At 35.1% G+C, this 26,126-nt stretch overlaps 1 protein-coding gene across 1 annotated transcript in view; it reads right to left on the bottom strand.

Annotated features, from left to right (window-relative positions):
* The window catches only part of ERBB4 (erb-b2 receptor tyrosine kinase 4), a 1,103,571-nt gene that overhangs the window by 243,787 nt on the left and 833,658 nt on the right, over positions 1-26,126 (bottom strand). Inside the window, exons 14-16 of the mRNA XM_029933912.1 lie at positions 23,232-23,325; positions 17,367-17,521; positions 10,269-10,343 (exon numbers count right to left, since the gene is read on the bottom strand). Coding sequence (XP_029789772.1) covers positions 10,269-10,343; positions 17,367-17,521; positions 23,232-23,325 — 324 coding nt within the window. The remainder of the gene's footprint in view (positions 1-10,268; positions 10,344-17,366; positions 17,522-23,231; positions 23,326-26,126) is intronic.

The raw sequence follows: 26,126 nt of genomic DNA, 5'->3' as shown, positions 1-26,126 counted from the left end.
TCTCCCAATTAAAAACATGGTTTACAAAACTAAAAACAATTACTTTCTACCATGTTTTTTTATCTTCCTATTATGTAAAATTTACTTTAATCAATTAAGACAGAAGCTTTAAAAAACAATCACAGAATTTAAAAATGTAAAATAAACTGAAATATTACTAGACGAGTCCCCTGCTTTCAATTAAATGTGCACCCACCACATTTCAGAGAGGTAAGCATTTGCTGCAATAATAAGACCCTGAAGAAAAGAGATATTTATTACTTTCACTTCTCATCCAATCTGTGTCAAAATGTTCCATGGTCATAAACACTTTTCAAGGTGTCCAAGCTAAATCTTTCATGTAAATTCCAAACTGCCTTATAAGCCTGTGACAAGTCCATTAATTCTGACAAGTCAGCATAACACAAGAGTCACTGCTTTAAATTTAAGTTCAAAAGAAGTATTAATTAAACATAGCCAGAGTTTCTAAAAGGAATAATTAGCTCCCTAATACTAATTTTTAAAAATCATTATACTCAGAAGCATAATACAAATTTACATGCTTAAAGCCTGAGAAGTTTTGATATGTCAGTTTTGTAGTCAATAAATTATTGGATTTATACCCTGCTGACACATAAAATGCTAGTAGACATAACCTAATGAGATTTAAAAAAAAGATTATTTTTCCAATATGGCAACTAGAGATGTAACTACCACCCATGAATATCTATACCTGATAATAGCCCCTGTACAATTAATCATCATACCAGTCTTATGAGGTATAAGAATTTTCATTTAAACAATTATCAGATTATCATCCCATTTTACAGATAAGAAACATGGCAAAGCAAATCCTTGAACCCAGACTTTCACATTCAAAAACTTCTGCTCTTAACCTGTACAAAGTCCTATGGGTAAGTTTTCATAGGAATGATGGGCTGAGTTGTTCTATCTATGATGTGTTTCTGGACATGGTCAACTATTTATGACAAAGCTAATCTGAATTAGGTATTAGTCTCAGAACACAGGGAATGCCATGAGAGCCCAGGCAAGTAATAGGATTGAAAATTCCCAAAACATGTTGGAAATATTAAATCTATAATAAGATACACTATGATTTTGAGTTATACAACCTCAATTACCAGCATTGAAAACCACTAGGGATCTACCACTATGGTTTTAACTCTTTCTGGCTCTTTATATGCCTCTACCTATGACCAAAGATACCAGTGGACCTCATTAGGACAGTGATTCCTGAGGCAAAGAAATAAATGCCCTCCTTTCCATCAAGAGACCCACCAGAAGGAGTAGATGTACAAATCAAACTTCTTGGGTGACTGAGATATTTTCCTACTCCCTCTAGGAGTTATGTTCCCCTGCACCCAATATTAAAAATCCTTGGTATACAGCAAAAAAATAAATAACAACAATTCCTGAGGGATTTATCTAAGCTAGGCATATTCTCTGGACTCTATCAATCCTCACAACCAATTTGTAAACTACATTAACAGTCCTATTTTATAGATGAAGAAAGTAAGGCTCAGATAATTAAGAAACTTACCCAAGGTTACATATCTAAAATATGATAGAGGCTTGCTCTGAACCTAGAAAATCTGATCTAAAGACAGCACACTTAATCACCACATTACATTGCCTCTCATTAGTTGGCTGGAATAATTACAAGAAAGTCATACAGGAGTGCCTGGGTGGCTCAATTCGGTTGGGTCTCTGACTTTAGTTCAGGTCATATTACCTTTCCCGAGGTCAAGCCCCTCATTGGGCTTTGACAGCTCAGAGCCTAGAGCCTGTTTCTGATTCTGTGTCTCCCTCTCTGTCTCTGTCCTGCTCTTACTTGTGCTGTATTTCTCTCTCTCAAAAATAAACATACATTTAAAAATTAAAAAAAAAAAAAAAGAAAAGAAAAGAAGGAAAACCAGATTGGTGAAGCTCAATTGCCAGTGTTATCATTCAGACTGTCTTTGAAATTGAAGGCAATGAAAGCCTAAGTATCACCTTTTTGTGATTTCATTTTGGAACCATGAATGTGACTTTAAAAACTGAACCTGGAGGGAGGCAAGATGGCTAAGAAATAGGGAGCCTTGTAAATTTTGCCTGCCCACATCTATCAAACTGAGAAGGATATTACTCTTATCTGCAAGAGTGGGAGGAGAAAATACAGACTCCAGAAAGAAGACAACCTCAGAGATGGCTGAGTGAGTGTGAACTGGGGAGATTGGAGAACAGGCCAGCCTGGGAGGGGCAGGAGAAGTGGAAGCCCCAGCCCAACACATGGAAAGCGCGCAGAGTCTCTGAGAGACAAAGGGAAGATAAAGAGAAACTGAACATGCTCATAGTACTGTCTCTATGTAAGAGATAAAAAACTTAACCCAGGACAGAGAAAGAAACTCTTACCCCATATGTAACTGCTGGGCTCAGGGATAGAAACCTGTCCTGTATAGCTGGCAAATTCTTCCTTGGGATGGGCCACATTGGTGCTGACCCAGGACAGCACCAGGAGAAAAAGAGCCCCCTTCCTTTGCGTGATCCTGGCTGGGAGGCAGGAGACCATGGGAGCACGCCAGCAGCAACACAAATCCCAGCCAGTGCCAAGAGAAACTGCTCCCTCAGAAGCCAGCTGCCAAAGTGAGTACATCTCACCTGTGGAAGTATTAAAGCACATGGACTAGGATTTTCAAGTGAGGCAGGTCTAGAAAATACAGCTTGGCTCAGCTGCCACACAAGGAGATCACACTCATAAAAGGGGCAGGCAGTGCTTAGTTCAGTGGAGCTTGGGTCACCACCATTCTACTCTCTGCAACCACCACAGCAGGGCCTCCGAGAGCAGCCCCCTGACACCTGTGTACACCAAACCATGCCTATTCTCGAGGGGGAGCGACTGCTTTTATATATCTATTTTTTATTTTTTATTTTTTTAGTTTTTAAAAATTTTTTACTCTTTAGTTTCCTTTTCCCTTTCTCCCTCTTTTTTTTTCCTCTTGCCACCCAGATATATTCTCCTTATCTCATCCTTATCTCTCCCCTCAGCTGGTTATATGTTTTAGACTGTCGATAGTCCCTTGTTGTCTCTGCTCCCCCTTTATTTTTTCTTCTCTTCTTCTCTTCCTTCTCATTTCCTTTTCTTTTCTTCCTTTCCCATTTTAATTTGTTTGTTTGATTTGTCTGTGTGTTTGCGGCTTTTGTTCCCTGTTGTGTTTGTCTGTCTGTTTTCCTTTTCAGAGCTACCCCAAGAAACAAGCCAAAGTATGTATGGCAGAGAGTCCCAAATATCGCTGAGTAGGGAAATAAAATAATCAAAGGCACAACAAGAGAAACTGAGACACCATTAAAAAAAAAAAAACACTTCCTGAAACAACAGGACACTTCCTGGACAGTCAATAAGCCTACTTTAACAGAGCAATACTAATAGGTGCACGGTACACAATGAGCTTTTAAAACTGACGAGAGACAGAAAGCTGGCCAAAATGACAAAACAAAAGAACTCTCCTCTAAAGAAATTCCAGGAAGAAATCATAGCCACAGAATTGCTCAAAACAGATCTAAGCAACATAACTGAACAAAAATTTAGAACAATTGTCATAAAATTAATTGCTGGGCTTGAAAAAAGCATCAGAGAACCTACTTATACAGTGACTAGGGACTATCAAAATAGATGTGACGAGTTTAAAAAGGCTATAAATGAGGTGAATAATAAAATGGAGGTGTCCACCTCACGGATTGAAGAGGTATAGAGAAGAATAGATGAATTAGAAGACACAGTTATAGCAAAAGAGGAAGCTGAGAAAAAGAGGAAGAAATTGATCCAGGAGCAGGAAAGGAGAATTCGAGACCTGAGTAATACAATCAAATGGAACAATATCGGTATCATAGGAATTCCTGAAAAAGAAGAAAGAGAAAAAGGTCCTAAAGAGGTGCTTGATCAAATTATAACTGAGGATTTCCTGAATCTGGTGAAAGAAATAGACATTCAAATTCAAGAGGCACAAAGAACCCCCTTAAGACATAACTTGAATCAACCTTCAGCATGACATATCATAGTGAAACTGGCAAAATCTAAAGATAAAGAGAGAATCCTGAAAGCAGCTATGGAAAAAAAGGACCCTAACATACAAAGGGAAACCTATCAGAGTGGTTACAGACCTATCTAGTGAAAATTGGCAGGCCAGGAAAGAATGGCAGGAAATCTTCAATGTGATGAACAGAAAAAATATGCAGCCAAAAATCCTTTATCCAGCAAGCCTATCATTCAAAATAGAAGGAGAGGTAAAGCATTCCCAAATAAATAAAAATTGAGAGAACTCATCACCACCACACCAGCCCTACAAGAAATCCTAAGAGGGACTCTAACTAGGGAAATGTTGCAAGGAACACAAGGTACCAGAGACACCACTACAAACATGAACTCTATGGAGAACACAATTAATCTAAACCCACATTTTTCAATAATAACACTGAATGTAAATGGACTGAATGCTACAACCAAATGACACAGGGTAGTAGAATAGATAAAAAGCCAACAGCCACCTATTTCCTGTACATAAGAGACTCATCTTAGACCTGAAGACACCTTCAGATCAAAAGTAAGGGGATGGAGAAATATCTATCATGACACTGGAAGTCAAAAGAATGCTGGAGTAGCCATACTTATATCAGACAAACTGGACTTTAGAGGCAGTAACAAAAGATGAAGAAGGACATTATATAATAATTACAGGGTCTTTTTATCAGGAAGAGCTAACAATTATAAACATCTATGCACTGAATTTGCGAGCACCCAAATATATAAAACAATTAATTACAGACAGAAACAATCTTATTGATATGAATGTGCTAATCGCTGGATGTTAATACTCCACTGACAACAATGGATAGATCAACCGACAGAAAATCACTAAAGAAACAATGGATCTGAATGACACATTAGAACAGATGGAATTGATAGATATATTTAGAACTCTGCATGCCAAAGTTATGAAATTCACCTTCTTCTCAAGTGCGCATGGCACATTCTCAACGATTGATCACATACTGGGTCATAAACACAGCCTTCAATAATATAAACGAATTGAGATCATACCAAGCAAACTTTCAGATCACAACGCTATGAAACCTGAAATCAACCACAGGAAAAAGTCTGGAAAACCTCCAAAAATGTGGAGGTTAAAAACTACCCTAACTAAAGAATGATTAGGTGAACCAGGCAATTAGAGAGGAAATTAAAAAATATATGGAAACATATGAAAATGAAAATACAACAATCCAAACATTCTGGGACACAGCAAAGGCAGTCCAAGAGGAAAATATATTGCAATCCAGGCCTATTTCAACAAACTAGAAAAAGCACAAATTCAAAATCTAACAGAGCACCTAAAGGAACTAGAAGGGGGACAGCAAGAGCACCCCAAACCCAGCAAAAGAAAAGAAATAAAAAGATCATGGCAGAAATAAACAATATAGGATCCAAAAAAATAGTTGAGCAGATAAATAAAACCAAGAGTTGGGTTTTTGACAAAATAAACAAAATTGATAAACCTCCAGCCAAGCTCCTTAGAAAGAAAAGAGAGAACACCCAAATAGACAAAATCATGAATTACATGGATCTATTACAACCAATCCCTTAGAAATACAAGCAATCATTAGAGATTACTATGAAAAACTATATGCCAACCAACTGGACAACACAGAAGAGATGGACAGATTTCTAAACATACATGAACTATCAAAATTCAAACAAGAAGAGATAGAAAGTATGAACAGACTGATAACCAGTAAAGAAATAAAATCGGTTATCAAAAATCTCCCAATGAATAAGAGCCCAGGGCCAGATGGCTTCCCAGGGGAATTCTACCAGACATTTAAAGTAGAGCTAATACCCATTCTCCTCAAACTATTTTGAAAAATAGAAATAGAAGGAAAACTTCCAAACTCATTCTATGAAACCAGCATCATATTGATTCCCAAACCAGGAAGAGACCCAGCAAAAAAAAAGAGAACTACAGACCAATATTATTAATGAATACAAATGCAAAAATACTCAACAAGATGCTAGCAAATAGAATTCAACAGCATATAAAAAGAATTATCCATCATGATCAAGTGGGATTCATTCCTGGGTTACAGGGCTGGTTCAATATTCAGAAATCCATAAATGTGATATATCATATTAACAACAACAAAAAAGATAAAAACCATATGATCCTGTCGATACATGCAGAAAAGGCATTTGACAAAATACAGCTTTCTTAATAAAAACCCTGGAGAAAGTCGGAATAGAAGGAACTTACTTAAACATTATAAAAGCAGTTTATGAAAAGCCCACAGATGATATCCCCAATGGGGAAAACCTGAGAGCTTTCCCCCTGAGATCAGGAACATACAGGGGTGTCCACTCTCACCACTATTGTTTAACATAGTGCTGGAAGTCCTAGCATCAGCAATCAGACAACAAAAAGAAATAAAAGGCATCAGAGTCAGCAAGGAAAAAGTCAAACTTTCACTTTTCACAAATGACATGATACTCTAAATGGAAAACCCGACTGACTCCACCAGACGCCTTCTAGAACTGATCAATGAATTCAGTAAAGTGCAGGGTACAAAATCAACATACAGAAATTGGTTGAATTTCAATACACCAATAATGAAGCAATGGAAAGAGAAATCTAGAAACTGATCCCATTCACAATTGCATGAAAAAGCATAAAATACCTAGGAGTAAACCTAACCAAGGATGTAAAAGACCTATATGATGAAAACTACACAAAACTTATGAAAGAAATTGAAGAAGACACCAAGAAATGAAAAAAACATTCCATGCTCATGGATTGGAAGAATAAACATTGTGAAAATGTCATTATTACCCAAAGCAATTTATATATTCAATGCAATTCCCATCAAAATTGCACCAGCATTCTTCTCAAAGCTAGAACAAACAATCCTAAAATTTGTATGGATCCACAAAAGACCTCGAATAACCAAAATAATATTGAAGAAGAAAACCAAAACTGGAGGCCTCCCAATCCCAGACTTTAGCCTCTACTACAAAGCTGTCATTCTCAAGACAGTATGGTATTGGCACAAAAACAGACACATAGACCAATGGAATAGAATAGAGAACCCAGAACTGAGCCCACAAATGTAGGGCCAATTAATCTTTGACAAAGCAGGGAAAAGTATCCAATGGAAAAAAGACTGCCTCTTTAGCAGGTTGTACTGGGAGAGCTGGACAGCAACATGCAGAAGAATGAAACTAGACCACTTTCTTACACCATACACAAAAATAAACTCAAAATGAAGGACCTGAATGTGAGACAGGAAACCATCAAAACTCTCAAGGAGAAAGTAGGAAACAGCCTCCTTGACCTCAGCCACAGCAATTTCCTACTCGACACATCCCCAAAGGCAAGGGAATCAAGAACCAAGATGAACTCTTGGGACCTCATCAAGATAAAAAACTTCTGCATTGCAAAGGAAAAAAAAGAAAACTAATAGACAACCAACAGTATGAGAAAAGATAGTTGCAAATGACATATTAGATAAAGGGCTAGTATCTAAAATCTATAAGAAACTCACCAAACTCCACACCCAAAAAATGAATAATCCAGTGAAGAAATGTGCAGAAGACATGAACAGACACTTCTCCAAAGAGGACATCCAGATGGCCAAAAGACACATGAAACAATGCTCAACATCACTCATCATTAGGGAAACACAAATCAAAACCACACTGAAATACCACCTCACACCAGTCAGAGTCGCTAAAATGAACAAATCAAGAGACTATAGAAGCTGGCAAAGGTGTGGAGAAATGGGCACCCTCCTACACTGTTGGTGGGAATGTAAACTGGTGCAGCCACTCTGGAAAACAGTGTGGAGGTTCCTCAAAAAACTATCAATAGAACTCTCCTATGACCCAGCAATAGCACTGCTAAGAATTTAACCAAGGGATACAGAAGTGCTGATGCATAGGGCACATGTGCCCAAATGTGCACAGCGGCACTTTCTACAATAGCCAAAACATGGAAAGAGCCTAAATGTCCATCACCTGATGAATGGATCAAGAAGATGTGGTGTGTATATATATATATACACAATGGAGTACTACATGGCAATGAGAAAGAATGAAATATGGTCATTTGTAGCAAAGTGGATGGACCTCGAGGGTGTCATGCTAAGCGAAATAAGTCAGGCAGAAAAGGACAGATACCATACGTTTTCACTCACAGGTATAACAGGAGAAACCTAACAGAGGACCATAAGGAGGGGAAGGGGGAAAGAGAGTTGGGGAGAGAGAGGGATGCAAATCATGAAAGACTATTGAATGCTGAAAAGCAACTGAGGGCTGAAGGGGGAGGGGGACGGGGAAGGGGAGTGGTGGTTATGGAGGAGGGCACTTGTGGGGAAGAGCACTGGGTGTTACATGGAAACCAATTTTACAATAAACTATTAAGAAAATAAAAATAAATAAAAACTGAAAAAGAAAAAAGAACGTCATACAATGTGAAAACACTTTTCATAATGATAGTGCCATGACTTAATCAAAGTCAAGGAGGAAAATTATTTCATAGATATAGAAAATATATAAAATAGATCTTGGCTTATAAAACTGAACTTTGGGTCTTAAGGCACACTCCTTATCTTTCTCTCTCTTTTGCTGATTGTTTCCATAATTTAAACTTTGCTCTAAACAACTATATTAACTGGTCTGAATTGATCCCAAGTGCCAAAGTGCCACTGTTGTATAAATCATTTATTTCAACTACATCCTTTTTTAAAAAAAATTTTATTTTAATATAATTAAATAATTTTTAAATAAAATATACCACTTATTCAATTGTTTCTAAAAACTTTTAAAGGCAAAATATGATACAAATGAAAAATTATGACTAAATTTAATGACGTAGTGAACCTCATATATATAATATTGAGCAAAAGTGGCCAGGTACAAATAATACATATGTATGATTCAATTCATATAAAGTGCAAAGCCAGGCAAACTTCTGTTAGCAAATCAGGACTATGGTTACCCCTAAAGTGGAGGACAAGGGTGTTTCTGCATTTGGAGAAACTCACTGAGCTTTACACGCAGGTTTTGTATACTGGTATCCTGTCAAATTTGATGTCAAATTTGAATTTAAAAATGTACATTAAAAGTCAATACTTCATCCCAAACTGCCATCTTGCTTATTGCAATTTAGCACTACTTTCTCACTTTCAGAATATACAATTAATTCGTTTCATTAAGAAAGCAAACTATTTCTACATAACATTGTAAATTACTAGTTTCCCAAATATGAAATGCTTTAAAAGTCATATTTACTGAAGTAAAATTCATCCTTTTTATTGTACTGAACCATGATATTTGACAAGCACATATATTCGTGTACCCATCACCAGGGCCAACATAGAGAACAGTTCCATTACCCTCCCCCCAAATTCCCTCATGTCCCTTGCCAGGCTTATCTGGCAACACTGCCACTGGCAACACTGATCAATTTCCTGTCCCTATAGTTTTGCCTTTTCCAGAGTGAATACCATATAAATGGAATAGTATGGTTTGTATTCTTTTAGTCCAGCTTCTTTCATTTAGTGTAATGCATTTAAGATCCAACTGTGTTCTACGTGTGTCAGTAGTTTGTTCCTTCTATTGCTGCGTAGCATTGCAATGTATAGATACATCACAACTGAAGAACATTTGAGTAGTTTCCAGTTTTTGGTGATTTTGCGTAAAGCCACTATAAACCTTCATGCATAGGTTTTTGTATGAATCTGAGCTATATATCTTGTTTTTTTATTCCAACTCGTACTTTACCTGCACAAAATATTTTCTATAGTGTTTAGTCTATGGTAATTCAGAAGCCTAGAGAACATACCAACCAGCTCAAAATAATGTAAGATCAGAAAATGAATCAAATTAAACAAGAAATATCTTTAAAACTAGATCAACTTTTATAAACTCCTCTCTTAAAATGTTTCTTTTTGCAATAATCTACAAAATTAATTAAAAATTCTCTTAAAGTTTTAGAGTAATAATTTAAAACCCTGTTTAAATTGTACAAAATTGAAAACCAAGGACACTACTATTTTGGATTCTAAAATCACAATGAGTAAAGAAAAAAGAGGTAAGGGTTATGGCTTGAAACGTAGTGTCATATGCCTATTTCATAACTCCCTAATTTAGCATATTATCAATTTCACCCAACTGGTTAGTAGTTTTTAAACATGAGAGTTTTAAAAGGATTTGCATGACAAAATGGAAACATGGTAGATGTTACCTAGCATGTTGTGGTAAAGTGGGATGGCCCGTCCAAGGATAGTAAATGCAGTCATGACTAGTGGGGCCGCTACACCTGCAGGCAATTACAGAACAGAAAACATCATTCTCCATTCACAGTGGCATGCACACACATGCACCAGTGCTCACACATGGAGCCTTGGAGGCAGAACATGGGAAGCAAGCACACCAAGTACCTATCCATCAGGCCGATGCAGTCTTCAATACTTGAGCCTATGCACCTGCAGAAAATCCAAATTTAAAGAATACAAGGAAAGAAAAATTAGTCATTTAATAAAAAAAGAATCAGTCAGATAAAGACTAACTGTGTCAAATTCTTAATTACAGTTATTAGACAATTTTGGAATTTAAAGCCAGTGAGAAGATTATTCTGATGGATACAGAGAAGGAGGTTGCAAATACCACTCTCATTGACTGCAAAGAGATATGTCCACAGTAAAGGAAACTGTATCCTGTTTCTGTGGATAACTTCTAAACACATAGAACTCACTTCTAATACTTTCAATTCATTTGCATCATTCATGAGCATATGTCTTGCTGAATAACTTGATGTTTCAATGGCTATAATTGGTTTCATGTATATAGTTTCTTCCAAAGGGACATAAGTTTAAGTAAAAACTAAATCAATAAAAAATGAAACATAAGCTATTCAATATAATATAATAACATGATGCTTAATAGTCATTAAAGATTGATTATGGCATAAAATGAGTTAACATGTTTTAATGCTATTCTTATGGATACTTTATATAATCACCTTATTCCATTCCTTGGTTGTGATGGTTTTTAAAACATACTTATCTTTAAACATGAATTCATTTAAAAAACAAATTAACTGCTTTTACCAATATTGCAGTTTATCTTGACACTCTATTTTAAAAGTGCAGTGCCATAGCAAACAAACAAAAATAGGTTTTTAAACTGCCATAATATTTAACTCAAACAATAACAAATAAATGCTCTCCAAGGAAATGAATACACTGAGAACCAGGTAACTAAAGAATTTACTGGAATTATAGTAGTACACACACAAAATCTTAATGTACAGTCCCTAGCATTTCATTTGGAGGTATTATGGAAATATTACTTCTTCCATCTTCCAATGTACAAATTGCATTTCTTTCCCTTTTCTCTCATCAAACACATATAGCTACAGTACATTATCAAGATTCCTTCCACCACTATGATTTATAGGACTGTCTAATTCTGCTGATCACAAATGTTTTTTCCAAACTCTAATTTCTAAAATTGAAAAGGAAGCTGAAGTTAAAATCCCCATATTATGAAGTAATAAGGTGCTCATGTATAAGGCCAGACTGTCTACTATATCTTTAGATAACTCTCAACATTGGTAAACTAACATAAATATGTATAGTAATAATTAACTCAATATTTCCCTGCTCTGCAAATATGTGCTATAATATATCTACTAGGTGGAAAATCGTTTTCATTTCAGGCATTGGTTTTGAATAGCCCAGAAACAATTTAATGTGCAGAAAAATGGGGAATACACTGTGAAAAAAGTCTTTTAAAAAAGCAAATAGGAAATACAAATAAAAATATATAGCACATAGCATTGAATTGGAGTATAATCCATAACCAAAAACATTTCTTGAAATGGAAAAAGTAACTACTAAAAATGTTTTCAAATTGTCTTATATGGTATTCTTTTTATTTTATTCTGAAGAACTTATTTTTCCTAGGTTCCTATTATATCTTCCTCAAAGTGCTTTTTTATATACTATACCCATTTGGTAAAATTAATAGTCCACTTCTTATTTCCAAGTGAGAATCTGAAAGCTATGATTAGTTTGCAATCTGTGTCTTTATAATAATCTTTGAAAGATAAAAATATTTGAAAGTGAAATTCAACTTGAGGGTAAAGTCTGAATAATGAAAGATCTTTATTTATCCATTTAAAAAAAAAAACAGTTTGCATGCCTACTAAGCATTGCTACTCTTCTAGGAGCTGAGGGGGGGGGCAGGGGAGAGATGAATTAGACACCTTAATGAGCTCACAATTTAATGCATAATAGTATAATAGGAGATAGCTATATAACCAGATAAATATTGTTTAACATATGAAATGAACATGAAAGACATGAAAGAATGGCTTAAGGGAGCATAGAGGAGGGACACTTAGCTTTAGAAATTCATGCTAATCCTCATGGAAAAGTTAGGAACCTGAAGTTCAGGGTGCTGAGAACCTGGGTTGGAGTAGCAGTGATTTCTAAGGGGTAAGAAATAGCAGGCAACAAAACTATAGATCTGAAGAAATTCAGAGTGCACATAAACAAGTACAAAGAATTCTGAATAGTCAGGGAACAACACAGTATGAGGAGACGGGAAGAGGGAAAAGAAGTGAGATCATTTAGACAAGAGCCAGAATTTGAAGGCTATTTGCTTAGGGGCAAATTTAATGGAGAACCACTGAAGGGTTTTAAAGAAGTAGTGGATTTGCCTGATTTGTGCATTATATGGATCTCTGCCCCATGAAAGCGAGTCAGATGGGATCCAGGTTGATTCCTTTGGCACTGAGGCTCTTTTTTAGTGTATGTAAGTGATGAAAAAGGATGACTGGGGAAATGGCAACTAGGATAGAGGCAGGGGGCCTTGAAAGGTATGGTGGGTGGGAGTGGGGAAGAGAAGCTGATGGCTGATTTGATGACAGAAGAGGAAGGATCAGAGGAGTTAAACATATAGCGCCATCAGTGAGAGTGCAAGAGGAGGGACACCTTCTCTTGTGTGTGTTGGGGGAGGAGGGGTTGATAATTTCAGTTTTATGGATCTATAGTACCTATCCAGTGTGGTCATCCTCCATCTGGGAAAGAAACATTCCTCATCAGCTGGAAAGAGGGGCCTGTGGTTGTAAGGTGTGAAGACAACAGTGTGATGATCAGTTTTGAAATAGCATATGGCAGAAATTTGAAATCCTGTAAGTGGGTAAGATAGCTGAAGACTGATCTATAAATTGAGAAAAGAGGAGACAGAGACTGAAACTCAAAGAACTCCGATAACCAGTAAGTGACCTAAGATGAGCTCATATGCCAGAAGCATGAGAAACTGTTGAGTAAAATCTAACAATTACAGCATCATTGTGGGAGCCAAATCAGGAGAGACCTTCAGGAGTAATTGTCAATGTCAAATGCAAAGAGAGGTCTAATAAAATAAAAACTACTGAGAGTATGTTAGTTGTCATTGTCAAGGTCCCCAGAATTTCCACCACTGTGATTTGAGAAGCATATTGGACATAAGAGAATAGATGCAAGAGGAAAGGAAGGTGAGTGCTGAGGGGCAGGATGTGGGGTCAGGAAAGTTTGTTGAGGGAACTGTTGAAGGATATTTGAGATTTAGACATATTTAAAAGCTGAAGATGAAAGAAACAATAGAAGATAAAGAATAGGAGTATGACTGAAGCAGCACCATCCTTTGTAAGTACAAGTCACTGTGCATTTAAAGATGCATACTGCATTTCAACTCTTTGGACTTTATATAAGCAACTAATTAGCACATGCAATTTATATTGATTAAGCAAGATCACAGAATAATGGAAGTATTAAACTTTGGAAGAGTCAAAATCCCAAACATGAGACCAAAAACAGATAAGGAATAATGTAACTCTCTATAAAATTCTAACATTCTAACATTAAAAAAAAATATTCGATCAAAGTTTTCAAAGATGTCTATGTAAAACACATATTCCAGTCCATGATTAAAACCAAAATTGCATTGGTATTTGCCATGGATTCAATGTTAGTGTGGGAAGCCCAGTAATTCTCCTTACAGAATTTAATTACATACTACATTTAGTTTACAAGTCTTAAAAAATTCTATCTTGCTAATTTCAAATATAAAGATCATTCCTAAGTTTTCAATTCTTGCTCATCATTTTAAAATATGTGGAAGTGTCCACAATGGAAAGATAGAAATTGTAAGGATGAAAGCTCACTCAACTCTGACTTACTAGTAGTCAAGAGCTGTTTTACTCATTTCTGAACTTAGCTATCACTATCTCTGTTGTGCAGTTTGTATTCAATGTAACCAAGCTGGGGAATGAATGAAACGAAAAAGGGATGCTAAAATAAAAGTTCTCTAGTCAAGGCAAGAAGAGACAATGCTATTCCCCTCTCCTACCCCCTTTAGGGATATTAATAAGAATCTCGTGATAGGTACTAAATGGATAACCTATTTTAAGAGTACCTAAAGAACTTATTAGAGTCAATATATTTAATGTACTTTCAGAGTAATAAAAGTGCTTTTAAGGTATTACACGCATAATTTTATTTTCAGAAAATCATTGAACAGTATTCAAAGTAAGAACTTTCCTTCTAAAAAATGTGATTTGAAAGACTATTTCCATTAACTTGGTTCTTGAATTATCTAGCTGACATAATATCAGCATATAAAAGAAAAGCTGTGTTCCAAAGTGGAGCTGGCATGGTGAGTCAATTATTACATGTGTTTAGGAATAAAAATAGTCACTCATCCCACCATCTCCACTGGTCCTGTGAACTTTCTAGAGAAAGATCCTGTCTCTACATGCAATTTGAAAAGAAGAAACTAGCTGCACAGAGCACCTCATTGCTTCACTGAAGGATCTCAAAGCACAATGCAACACAGCAGTAATAGAGAGAGGGATTCAGGAATTTAGGAAATTAGGAAGTCTGGGGTTGGGACAACAAAATTCTCATGAAGTGAGTGAACCTGGACAATATGATGGATATTAGGCAGGAAGCTAAGTGAAAATAAGTAAACAAATCTTTTAGGACTAAATAAGTCCTTAGAATCCATTTATTTTGGAAGATGCCAGGCAATACTACACCCAAATTCTGTCTCACTATCATTCTGTAACAATTGATTTAAAAGAGGTGGTGGTGACGGTGGAGGGCACTTAAGGGGAAGAGCACTGGGTGTTGTATGGAAAACAATTTAACAATAACATATTATGGAAAAAAACAATTGATTTAAAGACATTTTTCTATTTACTTGCAATTCCTAAATGGTCTGGTCAGATTTGTTCCCTTTATACCTTCAGCCTCTCCTTTTAGCTGACATCTGGTTTTTGTTGCTGTGTTAAATGGATCTCTTCATTGTCTCTACTTCTACTTCCCGCACTATAGATGTGTTCTTTTATTACATAATCATGATTTAAAAGGGCTGAGAGGAAGACACACAAGCCACACATCCAGACTATGGCTCTGTGATCTCCTTTCATTTCCCTAATGGCTTCATTGTAATTAGATTTGCAAAAATAGCAAAAGGTCTCATTTTGAATGGCAACAGCTGTTGACATCAACATTATATTGAATAATTTACTGGTTTAATTTTAGCTGCAAAACAATAAATCCCTCCTGTGGATGATTACTTTAGCAGGCAAAGTTTTTGCTTTCTGTTGCTGACTCTTCTGCTCCGGCGGCACCAGTCTTTTCTTCATGAAATACTCTTAACCCAAGTGTGCCAAAACCTCACAAGGGGGGAGGTTTATTCCTTCTAGTTTCCTTGAAGTAAAGTGTCCATGTGATGATGTCAGTATCCTCAGTCTATGTATTATGTGTAAACCAATGAGATGGCATTAGCTTTTCCAAGCTGAATTTGAATTTGAATGGCAGAATATTACTTTACCTTTTGAGGATCTACCACTTCATGGAGTGACTTCAGCTGATTTTTTGCCCTGCAGGAAATTGTAGCAGCATCTGCAAATTGATGTCTTCTTGGAAGAAAATGATGTTGCTTGCCTAACTTCTTCACTATCCCCTAACAGCTAGCTCTTAATCTGGCAGAAAACATTCTTTATGGAATCTCATATTTTCTTGCCAGATATAAAGTACCCGAGATGATACTCAACAACAAGTGTATATATTTGCACGTGTGTGTGTGTGCACATGCCTGTGGGGACGGAGAAGAGGATTTATGGGCAGAAGGAGTATAGAGTATGTGTTTTAGCTTATGGGCAAGTAATAAATTATATCATGTATCTTGAATGTATCATAGATAAGCTGCTATATTACAATTGCCACTTCAGATAGATGTGAAATTAGGTGATTAACTAGTTGTTACCTAACCTTCTAATTTCTGTCTAAGTCTAATTACATGAAATAGAAGTGGGGGTTTTGATTTTTTACTTTGCTTTTCTGTTTGGAGTATCATTGTAACTACTGTATTATAAGTGACAGAAAATAATTGCATATGTTAAAAAACTAAATTGTGTAAAAAAAATAAATAAATTAAAAAAAATTAAATTGTTCTCAAGTCTGAAATTAGTCATTTTCTGGAGTAAAGAAAAAGAAGCACCCTTATTAAAATAGATTTGCTATCTTTTAAAAAATAGGTTCTGGGATTTGTTATATGAATGGCATTATTTCAGTTCAGTGCTTTTCTTCTTACTGTAATATGTCTTTGTTTTTCAACTGTTTCAATATCAAAGGTAATATCATTATTATTCATTTTATAATGCATCTTTTTGAAAAGAAAAGTAAGCAGAAAACTGGGTACCCATCTTTGAATTGGTCCTATACTAGTCAAAGAAATTCTAGGTTATAGGTTGGCCTGTGACAAAATTACTTTCACAAAATGTGTTTGTGATATTATTAATATACATAAGTTCTTCCCCTACCTTTTTTTCCCTGTTATTACTCTCTTGCTTATATTTTGTTGAAGGAGTAATCCAAGGCAGTATCTATCAAAGAGAGTTATCCTCACCTTAAGCTGGTTGTAAGCACAAAGAAATATAAACATAACACTTCTGTTAAAGATTTATTAAGCACAAATCTCGTGTGATGCCTGTCTTGTCTCTTCTAAGATACCTTCAATATCAAGTAATATTTGAAAGAATTTCTAGTCTCCCTACAACATATACTTGCCACCAGCTTCATGAAGGTGTCAGTAAAATACTTTAGATAAATATTTAACAGAATATTGCAGAGAGGATACATTTGATTGCATAAATCGTTTTCTCAGAAAGTATTCTTAAATCAACATATTAATATAAAAATGAATCATGTTTTATATGAGGATGTTAAGTAGTTAGTAGATGGTGTCAGAGGTAAAGACAACGTGTGTGGCCGGCAAGGATGCTTACCCTTGGGTGCAGTTTGGATGGCATGGATGGCACTCCCGATCCTGATCAGCATACTTGAAAATGAAACTGTTTGCCCCCTGTAAGCCATCTGGACATTTTTCCACACAGTTGGGGCCATCCTTAAAATGGGAGCACTTTGTGCAGTTATCAGGTCCCTGAGTTGTGAAAAACAAAACACAATGGAGAAAGAAAAATGGGTGTGGTTTCCTCTGGTATTGATGTGGTTTAGTTACTGAAACTTCAGTGAGTGGCCAATCTTCCACTAGGGAACTGGAGAGCATTTTCAGAACTACAGGTGGGGATGTCACTACGGCAGCTTTTCGATGTAAAAACGAGATGTAAACTTTCCTTTGATTGTACTATGACTATTTGAGCAATGAAATTTAAAAATTTACTATAATTGAATGCTTAGGAATTAGTCAGGTTAGGCAAATAAAAGTCAATTTCTAGGTTACACTCCATCTCAAATCAGCTTGTAATAATGTTAAAACTCAAATGTCTATAGAGATTTAGTAAATCACAATACAGTGCTGAAAGCACAATAAAGTCATGTTCTGATAGGCAAATATCAAAACTCCATAACAGTGAAGTCGATGCATGCAAAATTTATTCAATAATAAATATTTATTTATAATAAATAAAGGTGATATAAATATGAGCAAAATAAATTTAAATGGAACTAATTCACTTTATATATTTATGTTTACAATATATAACCATCTTCTAATATGTCAGAGATGGTTACATAAGCAATAATAACACGCAAATATCATTGAAAAGTAAAAATTTAAAACTCATATTAAACATATAACAATTTTACAAAAAAAGTGATTTCAGTTTGGTGCTGGGGAGAGTAAGCATGCAAAATGTTAAGCAGTCTACCACCAAATCAAAGAAAACTGAGAATATTTTGATTACAAATGCTATTTTCTGGGGCACCTGAGTGGCTCAGTCGGCTAAGCGTCCTACTCCTGGTTTCAGCTCAGGTCATAATCTCCCACATTATAGGTTCAAGCCCCATGTTGGGTTCTATACTGACAGTGCAGAGCCTGCTTGAGATTCTCTCTCATTCCCTCTCTTTGCACCTCCCCTCTTCACTTTCTCTCTTTCTCAAAATAAATAAATAACCATTTTTAAAAAGTGCTATTTTCTTAAAAGATGGCAATATATTTACACATTTAGCTATTTTGAAGAATATTACCTACTTAAAGTTAGCTTTTGGACTTCTCTTGAACATTATATTGCCTTAGGTTCCTCTTTTCTTTGACCACTTTCTGAAACTTCTTCTCCTGACCCATTTCTCCCCAAAATCTGTCTGTCCATATTGTTCCAACAATCATGACAGTTCACATTAAAACACAATTTAAAAATATAAATGAGACATAGTAAGTATAGAAGGTGATAATAAATATTATTAGGCTTATAATTATAAACATTGTGAATCTGGGAGCCAATCACAAGCAGACATTGTATAGAACTATGTCTTAGGTAGGGAGTGTCCATTCACAGGAGTGTATTACATCCCTCTACAATGTTAATCCAAAAGTAGCTAGACATTACAAGTTGGAGATATAAGACATCAGGAAATCAATAAATATAATATTTTAAAATTTAAAGATTGAGGCTACTAACGATGAAAAAGTAATCAGGAAGAGGTTTCTGGAAATTCTGGGACTGGTGAAGTTCAATCAAGTACTATTTCACTATTTTGATGTGAGATTTAGAGCTAAAAGAAAATTATCCTGTGAAACCTAATCCCTATTCAACCTGAAGAGTTTGCTATTGGCAATTTCTTATTTCCTACCAAAAAAGAATACTTCACATGCCTCCAATTTTAACACCTGCTCATGGGTACTTAGGCACGTAATGCCATCTATTATACAAAATCATTTACTGTGCAAGTATGCTCAGTGGCATGACTTATTGTACAAGACAAGAGACAGGCTGATGTCTTCTTGCAGAACAGAAGAATAAAACTAACCATGAGTAGTAAATGAGGCATAGTCAAAATTAGAAATTAGGAATTATTTTCCTATAAAATTCTAATATAAAATAATGTCCAGGTAAAATCAGAAGACACAGAAATTATGAAACTAAAATTAAAATCATATTTAATGTTTAAGTGTAATTCTAAAAAGTTTTTGTGTGTATTTCCTTGTTTTCTAAGCACATTTCATCTATTTGATTGTGTGATGATACAAAATCTAATGTTCTAAGCTGACATAATGAAAAAAATGTCCTGACAAATCTCATAAGAAATGAAATACACTAATTCTCCAACTCATTTTCATAAAAAAGAGATTTAAAGAAATATGCGTGTCTAATGCTTACTCTTCTATCATTATATTCACACAGCTTTTAAGAACCTAAGTTCAGTGAATGAGCTGATAAATGCAATGATAAAAAACAGAGGTGAAAGCAATATTGTTCCTTGTCTCTGATTTTAAGCTACCCTTAGACTCAATTATCTAGGTAGGAAACTAACAGATAAGCTAAATGCTGATAGAAATATTAATTTTTTTCTCAGTAACAATGGATGATTTTCTCTGGTAACTACTGTAAAAGACAATGCTAATAGCCACCAGTATCCATTTCTCTTCCAGTCCTAGCCACATGGAAGACTGGAATTCCCCTCTGACCAGAGGTGAGGTATGCTTTCTTCTGGACCATGAAATTAAGTAGAAGCGATTTATGAGACTGCCAGGGCTAACCTCTGCAGCCTTCTCTTTCCCTGCTGCCATGAGGGCGTCCCATGCAAATGTGGAGATGCCATAAATTCAAAGCATCTCCAAATGCTAGACCATCACAGGGAGGAGAGCTGACCTGCAATGCATTTTACATGAAAAAGATTTAACGTTTTCCTAACAGCTACTCTAATATGGGGAGTAACTGTTATGGCAACACACACACCTTGATTAACTTAACTTTAACAAGCTTTAACAAGCTTTTAGCATTTCCTTCCTCTATCTCTTCTCTTGCATGCCACCTCTTTGGCTTATATTTTGATCTACAACTCTGATTTCCCTTACTTTTTCTTCTCACGTGCCCTTCCTTATCTTTCTTGATAGGACCCAACAAGGGTAGTAAAATTGAGACAGAAAGGATAAAATTGCGAAATAAATAAAAAAAATGTAAAAGACACATGCAGACTCAGAAGGCTATAAAAACGGGGGCTTGCTTTTTTCAAAGCTAGCCCTCTCAAGATTACCCTGGATTTCTGTCACTTTTAAATAGTATAATATCCTCCCATTTTGTATGTAGCTCTCATATTCTCAGAAAACATAGTATCCTTATTATATTACAGGATTTCTGCCTGGGGGAAAGAAGTGACATGAATAGAGTGTATAATTTGGAGTCAGAACGCCAACAGTTGAGTCCCCGCTCCACATCTTATAGATGGTTGATTCTTTAGTATACCTTTGTAATTATTGCAAGTTCAGTTTCTTTATATATTAAATGGAAAAAGTGATAGTATGCTTCAATGTAACAGTATTTGACAAATATAAATGTGTACCAATTATTATTATTAGGAAAATATGGACAGGTCAGGAAAGTGATCCAACAGAATAAATCATAAGGCCAGGTACAGGAATTCCAGCCTTTTTTATGACTTCTCTATCTCATCACAAGGTCATTCTCACAGAGAAGTTTCCAGGACCTCTTGGATATCTTAAATGATGGATGCATGTTACATGCACACAAAACACTTGTTTCTAATTGTGATAATTGATATATAAACCCAGAAATAGGCAAAAACCTAATATAAATTGTAAAAGCCAAAAGCAAGCAACATCCTACTGAGAGCACTTTGGGCTATTGTTTGAGCTCAGTCCTGCCAGTCTTTGACACCGGGACCTAAAATTGTGTTCTTACCTGCTTAGCATTTCAAGTTTTACTAATCAAGTGATCAAATAGGTTTTCTTGATTCCATGCTCTGATTTTCTACAAATAAGTGATTCAGGTTTATTAAACCTCTTCTACTTTTTGACTTAATGCCTTTCTGAATCTCTAGACATATTAACTGTGTTCAGATGGGTGATAATTCTAAGTATATGGCCCAACAATGCTGTTATTATGAAATCAAAATGTGTTCTTTAAACACCTAATTTGTTTGTTCTTTTTAGTTATCAAATAATTTTGAAAGCTAAAAAAAATAATAACTATTAAGGTGTTTTATGTGTAGTTTATAAGTTGTCTCAATCTTTTGAGTAACAAAAGAATGAACAAATAAACTGTAAAACATACAAATTGAAATTAATTAATGGAATACTTATTAGAACAATCTTATACCATAGGAGGCAGCATGAGGAATAGAAAAAGCATGGAACTGGTTTTGCAGTCTCCCTTGTTATAATAATTACACATTTTCAAAGTCTCAGTCTCTTGGAAAGATATATTGTTTTTCATTCTTTGACTTTTGGTACTTAAATACAATAGTGTTTAAAGAAGTTTTATATAGATAGCTTGACTTGCTTCAACAACATTTCAGAATTTTACTTCCATATGTTTCATCTCTTTCTTTACACTATCTACATTTCTCTTTCTGTGGATTAATTGTACTTTCCACTAATATCTTTAGTGGAGAAAGAAAATGCTGTATATAGCCTTTGCATACTTACTTGGAGATCATTTACATATAAAATTGTCTTTTAGACTTTGGTTCTTGAAGCCAAATCACACCACTTCTGTTTCTCAGAGGTCTGATTTTCCAAGTTTAATCATCCTTATGGTAGTCCTCTGAACTCTCCAAGTTTTCCACATCCTTCTTTAGATGAAGTTCCAGAACGGCTCATTGGGGCCTAATGGAAGTTTGGAGGGTTCAATGATATCTTTTTTCTAAGCTAATTAAGTGCTGAATAAGCACTCGTAGAAAAATTAGTAATATTTAAATTCCATATAAATTCTTATGGAGCAATGTTGAGATCTTGGCTACAACCAAATGTTGGTCCCCAAATCATCTATTGAGAAATGACTCAATACAAACACAAAAAAACCCCTGGAAATTTGTCTAAAGAAGGATGAATATGACACTTGGAATGACAAACTCATATTGACCTCATTATTAAGAAAAAACCTGAATGATGGGAAACAAAGGGAGATCTAAAGAAGAATTATCATTTTCTCTATCTTTTCTCTATAAGGCTAACTTCAAACATTTAATGCCAACATATCCATCAAAATTTTCCTGATCCCATACCACCTTCTTCCATTCTCATAGCTCAATTTTTCTCTCTGCCATAGTATTTAACACACTCTTCTAGATTTTAGTTTATGTTTGCCTTCTCTGTCTGTCTATCACAATGTCCTTCAGAATTCCATAATAGTTAAATAATTAAACACAAATATGAATGTGTTATAGTTTACTTCAAACACACCATGAATATTTACATTTGCATATCTTTGTATGCTTCCTCTTTCCTGATTCTTCTTCAAGCTCAAATATCACTTTTCTATGGGCTTCTTGATGTCCTACTTTCTATCCCAAAGACAGATAAATGTCCCGCTATCATTTGTGTTCCTATAACAATTTACACATATTTATATTTTATCATTTATTTTGGTTCATTCTAATTATTGATAGATCTCTCTTTTCTTTTCAACACTGTGCAATTTTCAAGGGCAAATTCATATTCCCTTTTTAAATACATTATCTGGGACATCAATAATTAAGAAATTGAATTTGTAAATATTTTATCTCTACTACCAAACTATAAGCCTCTTGAGGGTAGAATATCAAACATGATTCCCCTTAGTATGCTATAAACACCTGCTGAATGGATGGATAAATGATAAACCAATGACATAACAAACATTCACACATTAAACTAAATAAGCCAATACAACCACAGATGTCTTCAAGCTTACCGGTCCATGGCATGTGAGGATGCCATCCTCCATCTTCTCACACTGGGGGTCACACTCCACACAGATAGAGCCATTCTCAAACTCTCGAAATTCACTGTGAAAACATCAGCTGCATGAGGTGGTATAAGCAAACAAGCTGTCAACTTAACAAATGAAGTAACATCTGCTAAAAGTCCTATTGGCAGAGTAAATTCTAGAGTTTGTTTCTCTATGTGCCAGGAGCATCAGAATCATTTCCCTGTACATTAAGGAATAAGTTCTCCATTAGGAGAAAAGATAAACTGCAGCCAGATGGCTCTCCTTGCCCTCCATTGGGTTCAATGATAGACTCATTCAGGAAACTTCTCTCCTGTGAGAGATATTCTAGCAGTCTCAAAAAAAAAAAAAAAAAAAAAAAGAGAAGAAAAAAAAGCATGACTCTTCTGATGACAGAGCAGAATTATTTTTACCTTTATTTTTTAAGTAAAGCTGTGCTTGTTTGTCTCTATATAAAATGTTACTGTTGGCTGAGCTTTATTTTTTAAACTCTGAAAGAACTATTGTATTTTTCTTGTTGCTAAGTTACATGATATTCCCCATCCCTGTCCTTCAAATCCCAAGATTCTTCAATTTATTTTTGGTGAAACTTCAAAAAATGCTTTGATTTCTTTTCTTCTTTTAAAATAGCTCCCTTGGAGAATTAGAGAAAGTATCTTTTTATGGCAGATTTTATATTCTTAGATTATTGATCTAATATCACAACATCTTTTGCAGCTTAAAATCTTTTTGAAGTAATTCTATAAAGTATAAAATAAAAAATAGTTTAATGGTAACTTTCTAAAACTTTTTAATTAAACTCTAGGGTGAAGGTTATCCCTTTTCAAACCTAACATTTTGTGGCTATTTCAATATTAAATGTAATCAATATGTAAGTTTTCCAATAAATACCTACTGTTAAATTTTCATTTCAACAATTGGTTTTCATTTATGTACAACATGTTTAAACACCCCATTCTCACTAATGTGTGAGAGGATGAGACACTGGGTAAAGATAATTTAGAATGCCAACTATAAGTCATTAACAAAACGACTAAATATTTATAGCTTCTGTATTATTTTGTGTTTATGTATTATGAGCTATCATTCCATACCCAAAGCATTTCAGATATGGCATTTAAGGATTAATTGTATGATACATTTAAATTTATTTTTCCCTAGAGTATTCACCTATTTTCATAGTAGACTACTCTATTTGGCTACTGCAAAGCCTTGATAAATGATAGGAGTCTAAAAGGTGGGCCATATTTTCTGTTGGTTAGATTAAAACTACACTTACTTCAAAGCAAAATAATTAAGTTTGGGTTTTCAAAACACATGGTATAAATAGATGGTTTGCCTCTTTATCAGTGCACATATTTAGCTACATGGATTTTCCACTTTTAAAATGATGTGTCGGTTTGCTATGAATTATGCTCTTGATGCATTTTCTTGAGTTTATTTTTTATTTTTATTTTTTTAAACATTTATTTATTTTTTTGAGAGACAGAGAGAAACAGATTCAGAGCAGGGGAGGGACAGAGAGAGAGAGGGACATACAGAATCTGAAGCAGACTCTGGGCTCTGAGTTGTCAGCACAGAGCCCAACCCCAGGCTCAAACCCACGAACTGTGAGATCATGACTTGAGCCAAAGTCAGATGCTCAACCTACTTAGCCATTTAGGGACCCCAACATTTTCTTGAGTTTAAAATTTCAATTACATAGGAACAGATTTTTTTTGTTTGTTTCATCATTAGTTTTACAAAACACTCAATAGAGGAAACCTTCAGAATATAAAGGTCAAAATGACCTGATATGGAGGAAGAAGGGATGGTACCTCACTGTGAAGAAAATCAGAAGTATTATTTCTATAATGAAATTACAAAATTATAAATAATAAACATGAAATTATTGCAAAACCTGCAATCATCAGCAAATTTCTGTTTTTAAGAACAGTTTTTTGGGTTACTAAAGAGTTATATTACCAAATGAAGGTCATAATTTTTGTGGTACTAAAACATAGGTCATGCTTTTCTTTCACTTCTTCAAAACCCCTTCCAGAGTTAAGGAGTAAGGTGAATAAGTCTTAAAAAGTCATGGAGACAAACCTAGCTGCCTTTTCATCTGTAGATTAGATGTCTATTTTATGGCTTTGGGCTCTCTTCCTTTCTGTTCTCAGAACAGATCATCCTTACAATTTTTATTATTTCTTCTGCTCTTCATTGTCACTGTCTCTATCATTGTTTTTTCTTCCCTGTTTCCTATTGATTATACTATGAGTGCCAGAGATTCCCTTTCACTTGAGTCTGACCTAGCAAATCACTGTCTACTGAGTGTGAGTTTTGCACACTATGCTTTTTGTCATTTGTTTTTGCTACTCTGCATTTCTCACGGCCATGCTGTGTGTGCTGCCTTAGCCAATCCTGTGAACCAGAACCAATGCTGTGCAGTCAAGTCCTTCCCAAACTTCATCGGTGTTCCTTCTAGGCCTAAATCCCTTAACATCTCTAGACTTCATTTTGTAAATATCCTCTGTAAAAGGGAAAAATAGTGTTTCAGTGAGAGGTTGTGAATGTTAAATATAAAAAAATGCCTACAAAGAACTTAGACTGGCATGCTTTCTGATGTTTCCATGTTGTTCTGAACGTTTCAAAAGCATTTAACTGTGTTGCTAGATAAGAACAATTTTAAGATTGCATTCTAATGAGCTCTTTCACCTTAAATGCTTGTGCACTCTAAGTCAAAGTTGCTGAAATACAGTGGCTTCTATGACCTGGATTTGAATGCTAACCTCTAGGGATTAGCTGGTTTTCTAGCCATCTTCAAAAAGGACTTGAGCATTTCTTCTCATATGATAGTCAAGACTATTTTTATATAAA

This window comes from Suricata suricatta, chromosome 3 (assembly GCF_006229205.1).
Source record: "Suricata suricatta isolate VVHF042 chromosome 3, meerkat_22Aug2017_6uvM2_HiC, whole genome shotgun sequence".
NCBI classification, from domain to species: Eukaryota; Metazoa; Chordata; class Mammalia; order Carnivora; family Herpestidae; genus Suricata; species Suricata suricatta.
This window is presented reverse-complemented; position numbering and strand designations above follow the sequence as displayed.